Source organism: Apiospora hydei (genome assembly GCF_038363865.1).
Source record: "Apiospora hydei strain CBS 114990 chromosome Unknown utg000002l_segment0_segment0, whole genome shotgun sequence".
Classification (NCBI taxonomy): domain Eukaryota; kingdom Fungi; phylum Ascomycota; class Sordariomycetes; order Amphisphaeriales; family Apiosporaceae; genus Apiospora; species Apiospora hydei.
Genome location: NW_027117361.1, coordinates 1,083,652 through 1,098,539, shown reverse-complemented (window position 1 = coordinate 1,098,539; position 14,888 = coordinate 1,083,652). Strand labels below are relative to the sequence as shown.

General features: G+C 53.2%; 2 protein-coding genes across 2 annotated transcripts; both read left to right on the top strand.

The window, feature by feature from the left end:
* Nucleotides 1-7,174: 7,174 nt before the first annotated feature.
* Nucleotides 7,175-7,669, top strand: PG997_000324 (uncharacterized protein; the record flags this gene model as incomplete). Its single annotated transcript, XM_066804639.1, has 1 exon — nt 7,175-7,669. One exon carries the CDS (start codon nt 7,175-7,177, stop codon nt 7,667-7,669), a length of 495 nt encoding a protein of 164 aa, XP_066674412.1.
* A 6,012-nt stretch (nt 7,670-13,681) lies between these two features.
* Nucleotides 13,682-13,939, top strand: PG997_000323 (uncharacterized protein; the record flags this gene model as incomplete). The annotated part of the gene is made up of 1 exon (XM_066804638.1): nt 13,682-13,939. One exon carries the CDS (start codon nt 13,682-13,684, stop codon nt 13,937-13,939), a length of 258 nt encoding a protein of 85 aa, XP_066674411.1.
* Between the last annotated feature and the right edge of the window lie 949 nt (nt 13,940-14,888).

Below are 14,888 nucleotides of genomic sequence, written 5' to 3'. Positions count from 1 at the left end.
AGTCGTCTGCAGCGCGCGCAGACGCTATGGCCGGGTTTCGGGTCGCCTCCGTGACCCTATAATGGAAACCCGAGAGTAATAGCACGGACAGAGAAGACACACACCAGCCCGGATCTGCCAGCGAGCGACAAGGGCTCTCTCTATCTATGTATGTAATGTAGCAGGCGGTAGCAGCAGCAGCAGCAGCAAGCAGCGAGATAAGGATAATCATCAATGCCATGAATGCGTTTCGAGAGTGCACATCACACGTCGGCACTCTTGCTACTGGTTGACATACAGTGGGCTGTGCGCGTGAAATTGCAGTATAGTAATCAGCTATTTCTCGTCACCGGTAGCAGCGGATTTTCCGGTTATGTGTATATGTGATATGTGGCGATGATAACTCAGCGGCGGCGACGACGTCTCTCTCGGTGCCGAGGAGAACAAATTAGCCATATCCACTTATCAGCATGTAGATGATATAGGTTCGTAACGATATATGGGGGGTGTGGGCGAGTGAACGAACCCCCGCCCCTTCTTCCCCAAGAGGAAATCACGCCTTACATACTGCTGGGTGTGTGTGTGCGTGCGTGCGTGTAAGTGAGTGTGTATATTTGCTTCTTCTTCTTGCATGCCGCCTTCTTTTAGGGCCACGAACGGGCTGCAAGCCCGGTAAGCTTAGCTGTCAGTCTAGTCTAGTAACACCGCTCGGGGCCGCTAGACTATCAGCTCCTTGCTCCTTTTTCTCGAGGGATAGGTCGGGGAAGACTCCGACATAGGAGTTGTTTAGTAGGTTGGTGATGAGGATTCCGATTGGTTATATATGGACAACCAATTCCTGGAAAATACGATAGATCGTGTCCCTATCCCTATCCCTATCCCTAGGTTTGTCCGTGGCGTGGCGACCGGCCGGCGCGCCTGCTTAGATGAGAGAGCCACATACATTGATAGGGAGCTATGTTATTAGCTGTACGGAAGTCCGGACCATCACTTCCAGCAAGTTATCATGAAGTGATAAGGGGAAGGAGTTGAGCGAGCGAACGAGCGAACCCCCGCTGATTGCAACTCTTAACACGTCGCCGATATTATATTTCCTTTCATGCAAAGAAGAGGGGGGATTTCAAGGCGTAGATTGACGATAAGTCGCTTATTGACACGAGCTCCCTGTGACGGGGAGTTTCAAGAGGTTCCATACTTGCTTCCTTACCAGAAGCTGTTCTCTGCACGTTTCTCCGCAGCAGTGAATTATTAGTCGGAAAATGATGGATGGTGGTGTGTGTGTGTGTGCCACATCTTTGCAGTTTGATGTGTTGCTTGCTGCTAGTAACGTGCTATCCAATGTGACGAGGCCGGGGTATAGAGCGAATCAGCACTCGCCTATCTCTGCAGGGATCCGACAACCCTGGCGATTAAAAGTGCCCATTGGGCTGCGATAATATCCAAAGGGACACTTTACTACTAGGGTTGACCGTCTGCCGGCGGAATGTAGTCGGAAAGCCACAGCGTTACCAAGTCAGTAAGTAGGGGGATATTGTTCGTATAAGTGTACTGGTGGTCAGCTTGTGTCGGGTCCGGAGAAGGAGTCTGCGAGTGGCTCGTCACAATCCTCGCAGCTCCAGGGCGAATATCACCAAGACAAAGAAAAGAGAAGTAGATTGGAAGAATAAGGTGCAAACAGGCGGAGAAGGGAAATGAATGCGACGACCCAGTAACCTAACCCCCTTATCAGATCGTGACGAGATTTTCGAGGTGCAGCAAGAAGCTATGCAGGGACCCTTAACACATACGAATGCCAGTAAGTGCAATGAATGAAAAGCGTCGTACATGCAATTTGCATAAGAATGCGATCTGCCACTGGACTTGCCATCAATGGTCATGTATGTTAATTGACGAAGAAGCCGATGGCAACGTTGCGCAACGATACGTGTCGTTGCTCGCTGTTGGCGACCAAAGTGCGCAATCTCTATGCGACAACGCACCGTTACCGTCGGCATGTATGTATGCATCGTGCAGCGAAACTCCACGATCCGGCCATCCCGGCAATTTGCGCCGGGAGGACGATGCGCAACAACGCCATAGTCTCGTGTGTTCTCACCTGCAATCCGAGGATACATGTTCTGGCTTGTTCTGATGCTAAATCAAACACCAAACTCCCCCGATGTATTCCCAAAAGTCGGGCCTTTGGAGGAGGCATGTGATCTTCGTTTCGATACCAACTCCGCCCTATCTTGTGATCCGTCGAAGGAGATATGGGGTCATCAGGGTTCGGCGTTACGGATCACCTTAGCTACGAGTACTACTGACTTGGTACGGCGTATTGGAGAAGTTGATCGACAGTCTGGCGGCGCGCGGGGATGTCGCAAACCCCACGAAAATGATCAGCAACTCACGAATGCCTCTGGACCACAGGTGAAGGTAAGCTATGGGGTTATGGCTTGTTAGTGGCGGCGCCCCCACGGGCTTTGGCGATGCGGAGGGTTGGACAAGACCCCTAAAGTCATTCACGGATGGTGGTTGGCGGGTAGTTGCATATATTCTGGAGGGTATTGTGGGCGTTGAGGGCGAAATGCATTGTAAAATTGCCTTGTTGTTCCCCGATAGCGCAAAGCAGCAAGGCCTCAGTAAGCCCCGCGTTCGGGAAATGTCGTGAGATCAGCAACTCGCGACGGAGTTGTTCGGAATCGAAAATGCCATGCCATCCACCGAATTGCATATTTGCGCCCCTGCGAAAGAGTTCCATGTTTGCGCCGCAGTCAAAAAAAAGAGATCAGCGCAAATCAGAAGTAAGGAAAAAGGCGACCGACTTCCTCTGGTCCTCGGTTGTTGATCCGGCACGCAGCCGATGGAAGGGAATTGCTGACGTACGTCGCCTAATCTTTCGACAATGACATGTGTGATTGAGTTTTGGATACCGCACCTGTCCTGGTGGCTGTAGTTTCCATCGTTTGGGTTTGCCTCCCGTCCCAGGGGAAGAGCGGAACCAACAGCTTGATTGCCGCGGGAAATGAGATGGGGCCAGCCATTCTGATATGTCGATGTTGAGGCTTGGGGAGTTGTAGATTTGTCACATCTCGGATTACCGCAAGGAACGGAAGAGACCATGTCCCGTTCGAGGTGAGGTCATAGGGCTGCTGTTCCTTCTTCTTGCTCTTTTCTACGGGGATGCTATTCGCTACGTTTCATGTTTGCTTTGCCTTGTTGCAGAGGGGGGCGCTGTTTGAGTAAACGACGAGTCGTCATGGTCGAGTACGAAGAATAAAACCGAGTCGTCAATGGGACAAACACATTTCACGATGCTACTTGGTGCTACTCGCATTGCCAGATTCATTGGTCCTGTACAGACGATGGGATGTACTGTAAGAATGTAATCGGGCGCCCTCTCGCCCGCACGGACAGCCGAGGTGCACTGGCGGCCACGTTTCCGCCCCAGGTTTCGACCCACGCGCTGGGAGCGGCCGAGCCTGAGCCTGGCCGGTGCACTGCCTCTAGTAGCAGGCCAGCTAAGAGATGCTACGCGGGTAGACGTCACTGTCAACTGCTTGAAGAGGCGACTATTGGGGGTTGAACGCGAGACGAGGCGTTTTTCACGTGCGCACGCACGCAGCAATATCCAAGAAGCCCGGGGCTGGCGATGTTTGGACCAACCTTGTGCCCGTATCGGTAGCTTCGAGTCAACGACGTTGCGGATGGGATTGCCCGACTCGTTAAAACGCTCTCTGGATGTCACAAGACGTCACCTGGTTTCCTATTCTTGTCTCGCCCTCCCAAACTCTCCGAGTCGAGATCCAACGTGGTTTCAGCGGCTGCTGATTCGGGCCTGGAGAGGAAGTCAGGATGAACCCGTCCGCGAGTCTGGAAGCACGGGTTTTTGCCTTTCGGGCTTCCTGCAAGCGAATGCTTTCGTCAGTCTCCGTCAGAGTCCTTCCTGTCTGCCTGCCTCCTGGAAAGAGGAGCGAGTCATGGACACGTTTCTAGCCTCCTTCTAGCTTCTTTCTAGGTCGTTTTCTAGACTCGGTCAAGTCCCGTCAGGACTGTTGACTGTTAGGCGAATCTGGCATTCGGGCAAAATATGGAGTATTGTGTGGGGCAGGGGTCCATCTCCCCCTCTGGACCTTCCTTTACCACCGAATAGTCTTCGGCAGGGTGGATTCCCTCGGGGTTGGCCGTTGGAAAAGCAGGGAAGACGATCTTTCTTTGCATCTTTGCAGACCGTAAGCGCCTGCCATCCCCGTGGTGATCAATTTGATGTGTCAAATCTATGCAAATCTGCAAATCTACGGGAGGCGGTCAGGATTCGACTTGCCCGCACCCACCGAATTTACAAAAGAACGTTTTTTATTCTTCTTCGCGATGCTATAGGGTTGACGTGCTTCAGACCAAGGCTTCTAGAAGGTCTCCTATTGATTAATCGGACATTCTGCGGCAGACTTGGCATCGCGCTGGTTGTTACTGGGCCGCCGGCTCGGTAGGAGGGCTGGCTAACTAGATTTAGCAAAGATACCCCATTGTACGAGTATAGTAACCGAGCAGCCCAGACCAGACCCTTTATTAACCGATCCCGAATTAGGGAGGTCGATCCTCCCTTGGGTCCCCTTGAATTTCGTTGGCCGTGTCGGACTGAAAGGCGCCGTCAGATACTACCACTTTACTATAGATGTCCCGGATCTATTTCGCCGTCTTGGGAAGCTCCAGAACGAAACGGAATTGGGGGCCAGGGGCGGAGAAGAGCAGGACAAGCTTGCGAGCGAGCGAGGGAAGGCAGCAGGCAATCTTATGAAGGGTTGCACGGAGCGACTTACGTTAGCCTCGCTAACGTGTACCATCCTGCCCTATGGTCAGCAGTAGTCGGTATCCCAGCGAATCAAAACGGCCGGGGCGGATAACGAGGACAAACGATTACGGATTTACGGCGGCACATGCGATACGATACGGGCGCTGCAGAAATCAGAAGATGACTCAGTGCCAGTCACCCATCGGGTCTCATTGCATATTAAACACGTATTTCGAGATAAAACAAAATTTGCTTGGGCCTCGGCATCGTCGGGCTTGACGGGGTTTTCGAGTCTCGATAAAGCTGATGATGGCTGACAACCAGGACGTTTGTTTGTCCAACAGAAACCGCATAAAAAGGAACGGAAAGAAACAAGAAAAAAGGGCGAGGGTCGCAAGATGGATCCTATCCTGCTGGCCAACGAACGCCCCGCGCATGCGCCGTTTGTCGCAAAAAAGCTATCTGTTGGGAGGACCAAGCGGTCTAAATTAGTCGGCATGGTCGCAAGTATTGGCTCTCCCTGCGCGAGCGGGCGGACGTATGTGTTAGTTGTTATGTGCGTTGTGTGTACGTTAGGTACGTGTGCGGGCAGGTGTGCGTCGTTGATTCAGGATTTTGCGTTCAAACCAATAGGATGAAATGAACATGATGATGATTGACGAACTCGGAGATTGGCCCCAACCAGAGACACACAGAACAGACAGGCAGACAGTCATTTCAAGTCAAGTATTATTAATTCGATATAGTTTTCTTCTTCTAAGTTACGACTCTGCTTCGCATCTGTGTGTCAGCTCCGGGGTACTGGCATGTCTGACGTCGTTATGCGAAGGGGTAGTCAAATGCGAACGGCACTCTAAATCCCAGATGGTGGCTTTTCCTGGGGATTGCTTATTCGGCTTTGGGGATGGATGGGATGGGGGTAAGCACTCTCACACACACTCACTGCCAGCCATGGCTGATTGATTCAAGGGGGCGGCGGTCAAACGAAAAAAGCAAGCCGTCTATTTTTACACATCAGAATACGACAAAGAGGATTGTTCGACGACCTCCCGTTTCTGACAGCCCCCATTTCCGGATTAAAATTGTACGAACTCGAGGGAGCACCAGCACCAGCACCGTATGTAAGCGATCAGCATGGCCAAAAGCAAACAGTCCCATCACGACGAGAATTAGCAGGAGGATGGTCCGTCTGGTCTGTCAGTAAGTAACCGAGCCGTAACCGCAAAACGCGCCGTCGTCGGCTGTACCTCTCACATGCAGTAAGGTATGGGTGGTAGTGTGCTGGCTCTAGTTGAGACCTTTTTTGGTACGGAATACATTGTTCGTTTTTTCCCCTAGGGCAGAGCGCGGCAGAATGGAACCAGCGGGCTGATGGGTGCTGGTCGGAAGAAGGCCCGAGGGTTGCTGAAAAACGAAAGTACAGCGACGGGGTGGGAAAAGAACAACCGACTCAGGAGCGGCTGCGATTGGCTCGGAGGGGCTGACTCTTTGGCAACCGTCGTGTCGGTGAGATCTGACTACGCTGCGACGGGCATACCAACTGTTAGGATTCCCAGTTGAGTGTGTGGCCACACCACCCTCCACAATCAAGGTACATTGATGGCGCCGAGGGCTGGAGGGGAGGCCTAAGTTCTAACTGCTAATCCCGCCAGACCAAAGTGCCAGGCCACCCTATCAAGCGGTGCCCCGCCAGCCCGCGGCGAGGCGGTCTGTTCCCGAGCAGTCGAGGAGTACAGATTATCCCATACTGACTTGCATTACCCTGTGCTTACCGCTACTCCTCGGTACTGCAGCCTGGGTACTTTCTGAATGTTCCAAATGCGCTTCGCTGCTAGTAGCACGTCTACGTACGTGGGGGAGGCCAGCCCGAAATCGTGAGTCGGGGAGGCGTAGCGTAGATGATTCATGCCCGCCTCTGGCCCTGTCTCTGCCTGGACGGACCCTGGCCTCCCTCTCGGTCCCTTTCGGTGTTATATAATTCTTGTTGTGCCTCACCACCAGCAGGCCACCCTTGGAATCCCCATTCCTGTGTTATTTTCTTATAAATCGAACTCGAACCCGATACCCGACCGTTTATGACCCTCTCCCGCAAACAGGTTTTCCGTTTATAAAGAGACCCCATCGCCGATTTGTTTTATCTGGCCCAAACGACTGATCCCAAACTTGAAGCAACCTTGGTCACATTGGTTGCATCGTCCCTTATACCACGCGATCCGCCCACCATCCACACCACCTGCATACAACGGACAACACCAACACCTACGTACGTCACTTACACGCCCGACACGGGAAGTCCCAACAACCACCGCGTATATCAACTACAACGCGTCCGCACGAGAATACTGGAAAACTGCAACAAGATCAACACTTGTCGCATCACCATCAACTACTACTACTCATCATCACATTTCACCTACAACCAAAATGTGGAACTCCTTTGGTTCGTCTGGCTCTATGAGCCCTTACACGCAACCTCTCGACATCCCATACTCCAGCGCATCCTCGCGCTCCTCCGCCTACCAGCCCAACTGCGCCTTCCCGTCATGGCCACAGGGCTCCTCGCTGGGCTCCAGCAGCAGCCGCCCCGTCTACGAGCGGGCGACGTCCTACCTCTCGGACGACGACCTCTTCTGGCAAGACTCGGAGAATGACGACGCCCACAGCGTCTCGAGCGCCGCGAGCCACGGCAGCTGCTATGCGCCGCAGCAGCCTACCGAGGAGGAGCTTCAAGAACAGCGCCTCGAGGAGCAGCGGAAGCGCGCCCAGATGCAGCGCGACGCCCTGCGCTTCGTCAAGCTCGAGAAGGAGCGCCGCCGCCTGGCCGCGCAGCAGCAGAAGCCGCGCCGCAGCAATAGCAACACCAGCAACCCTTCCAAGAAGTCCAGCAATATGGCCTCCATTCGCGAGGCCGCGGAGTGAGGAGCCTATGACATGGGCTCCTCCCACCTTTTCCTTTGGTCACGACATTTAATGAATGGTGAGTTCTTACTTATACACTTACACTATACTTATCTCACCGAGCATGCAACTAACACTCCTTCTCAGATATTTTACGAGCATCTTATGATACCCATCTATGATACCCCCAGCGAATACCCCTTTTGAAATTTTTGCAACAACGTACATACACGCATACTTGCTGCCCACGCAGCCGTCACAGCATTTGGGCGGGAGGTAGACGACAGCGCCGGCAAAACCCGGGTTTCCCGGGTTTCTCTGCCCATACTTGGAGGCGCAACTTGTGGTGGCGATCGCCACCAGTCCTTTCATCAGATCACAACCCTTTTACACTCTTCTTTTCGAAAGGGGCTGCAGTACCACTAGATGGCGCCCGCCAGTTGGCACTTTACTTTTTTTTTTTTTCCAAGTCAGTTTTTTGGATGACTCTGGGGTTTACGGTTAGGTGCGGAGGGAAAGGTGTTGAGTCACAATGCGCCATACGGGGGAGGAACCTGTCTCAGCCACGGAATCTTGTGTTGCGAGATGGAGGCGCCGCCTCCAGCCAATCAAACGCCGGCCGCATCGAACTCTTCGGAGTTTGACTTTTTAGGTTGTGTTGTGACTGATCGGCGATGGGCAGTTGGTTGGTGGTCAAGGCAAGAGATGGCGACCGACGCGACGGTTACGATCAAGCAACGCAGACCAAACCTAACCTGTTATTCGTGTGCATCACATTTTTGTAATAGAGCCTCTGCTTTACAATTCTATTCGCTTCAACGTCCCGAAAAATGACTTTTTCTTCACTCGCTAAAGACACGTGTGTGTGTGTGCCTGTGAATGTGTGGTGCGTGTATGGCGAACACGGGAGGGAAAAAAAGTTAAGTCAGTACGCGTCATTGTTAGTTCGACGAATGAGTGCGCGAGGAGCATTGCCGCCGGTTCCTTGGATGCGACACCACCACCAACATCGATAATAAGGTGTGTAAGTGCGTGCTTGCGTGCGTGCGAAAGTAAAGTGTGTGGTGGTCTGCCTGTCCCGGAGCGACGGGCGAGAGGAGCGTGTTCCGGCTCCAAATGATGCCGGTACCTGGCATACCACTAATTCCGAAGCTATGTGGTGGGTGTGTGTGTGTGCCCGTATAAGTGATGTGTGTCTGAGTATGTGAGTTTGTTGGTGTGTGTGTGTATGTATGTATGTTTAATGAGAGCACCATCTCCTAACCAAATACCACGTTTACCTGGTCCCCCTCCAAAATGCCAAATGCCACACATCGCCGTAGCATTCCGTGAAATCATTTAGCTAGTCACTTGGACCGCCCATTCAAGAACGGCAATGATTCTCTTCCCAGTTACAACATTGGAAAACACATAAAACATGAAGGGCCCGTCGGGCCATTGCAGTCTCATTCCTGCTTGACTGACACTTTCCTATACAAGGAATCCACTCGTCTATTGAGATTCATCCGGAATGACTGTTTGCTGTTGGGTTTTCTTCCGTTGCCGCTATAAGTGGTAGTGAATGGAATGAATGGGTGAGTGAGTTTGTCATGTTATGTTATATCATATAGCTTCAATCTCCAGTGTATATATCATAATGACAGGGGTCACGACCGTGGTATGGTAGCGAAGGCGGTTGCTTTTTCGATCACTTACACACGGGTTTAATGGTTTCTTCTGCTCCCTGTAAGTCGGACTCGGACATAGCTATGAAAGCCTGGACCGTGGACCAGACAAGGGGGCTGGACTTCGTTAGCATTTGATATGATTGATTGCCGGATCTGAATGATGTGAGTGTAAGTGAATGCGGGTGATGGGTGCGGGCGTGTGTGTGTGTGTGGGAGGCAGGCAAGGGGGTATGTAGTTAGGTTGTTGTGATGGCAGAACCTAAACTCCTCATCACACCTCTCCTGGCAACCCTATTCGGGAAGTAGGTGTGGAGTTGCGGTTGAGCGATCGGCTGCCCTGATTAGGAAGTTGGAGGTCGTCATCTGGCTGTGGACTTGGCGATGGCCTCTTTTCCTTTTTTGACAATTCGCGTTGGATGCCGTATGTAGTCGAAGACTTGATGGGTCATTTTTGAAAGGTTTTCACGTCGATATCTTGGCATCTGCCCTTGGACGCAACTCAGTTCGTTCTTGCGTGTGGGTTGACCGAAGCGAGCAGCGAAACTGGGTTGTAACCTACACCGACATCATGCATGCATACATGTAGATGGTGGGCGATGTTGGGTGCTGGGTGTTGGGTATCAGGTGTTGGAAGAGAAGCACGTCGGCTATCGTTTAGCCCACCAGTCACAGTTCCCATCGGTCACAATGCCCATCTTGCAAATGCTGAGATATTTGTCGCCAGGCATGTTGGTCCTCCTCGAACAGCGCGTCAATCTTGTAGTTCTGGCCCCCATCGTCATCATCACCCCACGCCAAGATGGATGTTCGTTCCCCGGTCCTGAGTTAGGTACGCTGCTGGGGGCGGACTTTGTACATATATAACAGCTGGTATACTAATCTCGGCTCATTCGGCTTCAGTACACAGATCGAACGATGACGGGAATGGCTCGGGGACAGCCGCGATAGTAATCTAATCCAAACCAACTCACTCCCTCCTTTGTTGCTTTTCGGGGCTTGTCAGCCAGCCAGCCCGCCATCCGCCTCCCCAAGCTTCTCGGTGAAGATCGAAGGGATGGAGTCGCGAGCAAACACGCATCTCAAATAGCCTCACTGTCCCAAGTTGGCAACTGGCTTTCGTTCCCATCACACGCTAAGGCCGTTTTCGGTTCACCAAGATATCAAACAAAATGATGACAGACCCTCATTCGGATCTGATCAGCTCCCGCGTAGTGCGCGGCAGGCGGGAAGGAAGTAAGAAAGCACAGCCAGGACGCCGAACACGTTTACATATCTACTTTTAGACTCAGGAGGCTGGGCCCGATGTGTAACCGTCCACATTGGCTTGGATTCGGCATCTCGCTTTCTCTTGAAGATCGGGGATGACCATGACAATAGAGAGATGACAGTCAGCCAGGCAACCTGACATGCCAAATATAGGCGCTCGTCTAATACCTCAGCCTGCTTTTGCTGGGTGCATGCGTGCTGTAGAGTCCTACATTGTAACTGCGTCATCGCTTGTGGGTAGGCAATGGAGGGTATGTCAGGTGGGTAGTATGTATGCATCTATGCCGTAATTTTACCCGCGCGGCGAAGCGCGGCTGTGTGCGTTAACGACTGGAGGTAGGTAGGCTGCTCCTCCTTTGGGGGCAGCAGACCCAGGTCTCTGGAACACACGCACACACACACACACATATCTACACACACACCACAACAGTGGCTCTCTCATCTGCAGCTTGAACTCGGCTGCAGCCCAGCGTACCATTGAACCAACAAGTCTGGAGAGGGAAACCCACCTAAACCCAAGCAGGCTGAACGGGGCCCCGTTGGTTTTGAGTATAGTAGCAGCACCTGGGGGCCATGATTTCATTTCGTCTCGAGTTTCGATAGTTGGGGGGCCAAGCATGCTGCTTGCTTGCTTCCCGTCTCTGTTTCTATTGGCTGGAGTGCAGGATTCTGTCAGCGGGCGCGGACGCCGTTGTGCTACCGTACTGACATGATTAGCTAACGCCAGCACAATGCAATGGATGGTGATCTCCCGGGCCCAGCCCATCACGATAGCATAGCGGTGTACACCTTTGTTTCCTTGCCGCTGCTCGGTCTGCGCTAGCTTCAAGGTGGAGGAACCGGGGTCCGGTCGGGTCATGCCATGCAGCCTTTAGCGTACTACCATCGGCACGGAACTCGTCTTCAGCACACTCTCACCCAAAATCAGGATCGTCAATGTCAGGGATTCGGTTGTTCTGCACAGCGAATTCCGGGGCCTCAAGTGGGAAGCAAGACACGATCCGTGAGGTGACGTGACATTAAACAAAGGGTAAGGTGCAAGCCCGTCAGCAGGTCGGCGGGCAGACTAAAATACGAGCATTCTTTGGGTAGGACAACATGAATTCCCATGCAAGGGGGTGCTGGCCTTTGATTGGTGATACTGGATGATGGATGGATCCCGATACAGCCCATGGCGGCTGCTTACCTTGAAGTGATATGCAGATGGGCGCGGCAAGCCACCCCATGGCCAGAGCACACACGTACTCATGGACTGATGCACCTTGACCTGGGCCGCGGGGTAATTGACCCCGATCCAGCCCCGAATGTGATGAGGAGGCTTGATGCCACTGGATCTGGAGCATTGGAGACTTTGGCATCGCAAGCCATCGAGAGACACGGGTCCGCTTTTCGGACCCGAACCTGATATCTGTGAGAATCGAGCTCAAGAAGTCGTTGGAACATACAGTCTGACCGCCTTGGCCCAGTGAGACAGACACCGGAATCGCATCCGCACGCGGGTGGTTGTGTAATGGACGAGTGGGTTTCTAGAGAAATATAGGACATTCTCTTCCTGTTCTCGAGGCCGTCCCCATGAGCGGCACATCCCATGTAAAGAATTTGAAGCCATTGGCCTCTCTTGGTGGCCGGATCAGGCGACCTTGCAGCTGACAGCGGAGTCGGGTATCAGAAGGACCGTTGTCTGCCCCTCCAGACAACCCGGTTTGGATGTGATTATCTTGAGATCCAGAGCAGAGCAGAGGGGGAAATGTCGATCAAGGGATCCGGTCGGCTTCCGGCATGCGGAGCTAAGCTTCCCGTCCTTGCCAGCCATGTCCGGTATATGTGCCTACCTGGGTACAGATCCGAGAGAGCGAGAGAGAGACGCAAGTAATTCATCATGACTCCCACGACTCCCCAATTCAGTCGACTTGCATGCAGGACAAGGTGAGACCTCTGTTACTATGCCACGCCTCTGGTCGTGCACACTGTCGTGGCTCGCGAAGTAGAGCATTGTTGCAATATACGTCGGCAGCCATTGCCCAGTGCTACTCAATCAAGAGTGCTTTCGCATGGTTGCGAGCCACGATGTCGTTTTTGGCGGGGTAGGCAGCGAAGCAAATAAAATCCTGGGTGGGAACCCTGGGCAGGCGGACGAACCCTTGAGCGACCAGACGGGCATCCAGCATTATTCCCTTGGGGGTTTCATCTTCTAGACCGAGTTCGGGGCATGCGGATGGGCTGGAGTGAGCAGTATAGACGCAGACGTTGGCGAAGCAGGGCAGAGTGCAGATAGTTGCAGTTGCAGTTGCAGTTCAGTTGCTTATTTGGCTGTGCACTGCATCCAAGAAGAACAGTGCATTCGAAGAAGAACAACTCCATCCATCCATGTATTTCTAAATCCAGCCAGAACAGGCAGGCAGGGCCCACCCATGTAGATTAATCGGTGCGTTGGCTCGTGCGCGGCGATGACTGATTATGTGATATCTTTATTTTCCCACCTGTGCCACCGGGGCCAAGCCACGCGCATTTACGACAGCGAGCGAAAAGGACATTGAAGGAGGGAGAGCTTCTCCTCTTCAGGACGCAGCTAATAAGTAAGCTTATGCTGTTTCTCGCTCGATGGGGCCAGAAGAAAGGAAAGCGTGAAGTGAAGAAAGAAAAATAAACCAGCGAGCGAAAATCAAACCCCGGCCCACCGGTCAGCCAACGAGGGCGCTGGTCACGTATTTGTTAACCGCCAGGTCTGCCCTTAGCAGCTCGACTATATCCAATCATCACGGTCCGCCCCAAGGCACCCCTGCACCCCCGCCAGCCAATCCGCGCCCGTAGCCGCCCATTCACGGCACCTCGGCGCTACTGCGAGGAACGACGTGCAGCAACAATTACCTTTTTCTACCAATCTTTTCCCAGCAACGCACTGGCAGACCAGCCATCTCTGCCCAACCAGACCGTTTCCCCCAGCAGCCATGACTGAACAATGGCGAAACGGCCCATTGAATCGGTTGAGCAGGGCAGTCTGATACAATAGCTGCTCATTTCCAGCCCAGCGAACCCAGTAAACCCGGCGAAGCGGAGGGGGATCAACGAACCCATTGCAATCTTGGCCATTCACGCCCCGATGTTCACCTTTAGCGAGCCCTCTTGGGAGTCACCTGCCCCGGCCGAGACAAGCCAGCTTCAGCCATACAATGCCTTTGCTCACCCTCTTTCGGAAATGATGTCGTGCAAAATGATCCCGGCGATAACGCCTGAGCTCCAGTCGCTCCAGTCACCGCTAGCTGGCGAGATTGTCACGAGTGCTGCCTGGCTGGGGCGGGCCACAGTCGAGCCGTTACTCACTGAGGGGACGGTGAGCGAGCTCGAAATTCGAAACTAACAATCCCGGAGGATATCAGCGGAGCTCCTTTGCGTAGTAGTAGCGCTGCGTCCTTTGTGCGAAGATCTGTCTGTACGATTCATTCGTAGCATAGGTGGGTAGTGACATCGTGCTGTGGGATCAATAGATGCTCGCTCGCTCACCTTGGATCGTTGCTTCGCCTCCGCCTGCCTGCGTGCCGACCGACCTGCCTCCCTCGCCCTCCTCCCCTCTCGCTATACCTCGGGTCAGATAGAGAAGGGGGGAACGAAATCTTGTCTTGCCATGCCAACTCAGACTGCATAAAGTGACGAGCAGCAGCAAGCAGGTTGCTTTATCAAGGCACACATGAGCCACAATGCACCCAGAGGCTTGAGGCTAATTATATCCCCAAGACTGGATACCTCGCAAGCTCCTCTCTGGCCTCCCATGTCTTGGGCTGCTGCAGCGTAGCCAGTCAGCGTCCTTCTCCAGGCTCAAAGGCAATTCGACTACCTCGCTACCCTGCCCTCCCCCTGTCGACCCGGCATGCAATGGCTGATCAGACCCCTGCCCCATGCTTGCCCATGCAGACATTGGCTTAGCCGGACCGTATCCGCTCTAGATTTGGCCCTGCTGCTATATGCAACTCGAACCATTGACAGCTCAAGACTCCTCTCCCCCTAGGCGCTGGCCCTCCTCGACGGCGATAGAGGACACTCACTTTATTGCTCTCTCGCACCCCCGGATTTGAAACTTGTTCATCGGTCCCTTTCTTTGCTTCTTGCCTCCCGTCCCATGCTTGCTCACGCTGTGTTCTCTTGCATTAAACCGGCCTCCAACCCACGAGCCTTTCATGCAAGACAAGCGCCGGCACACCACTTTGAATCAACCATAGTACCACCACCACTAATGCACCACCATCCCACGAGGCGATAACCGATTACCCATACCCATGTGCGACATAACCTAATCCTCCCCCCAAGCAGTG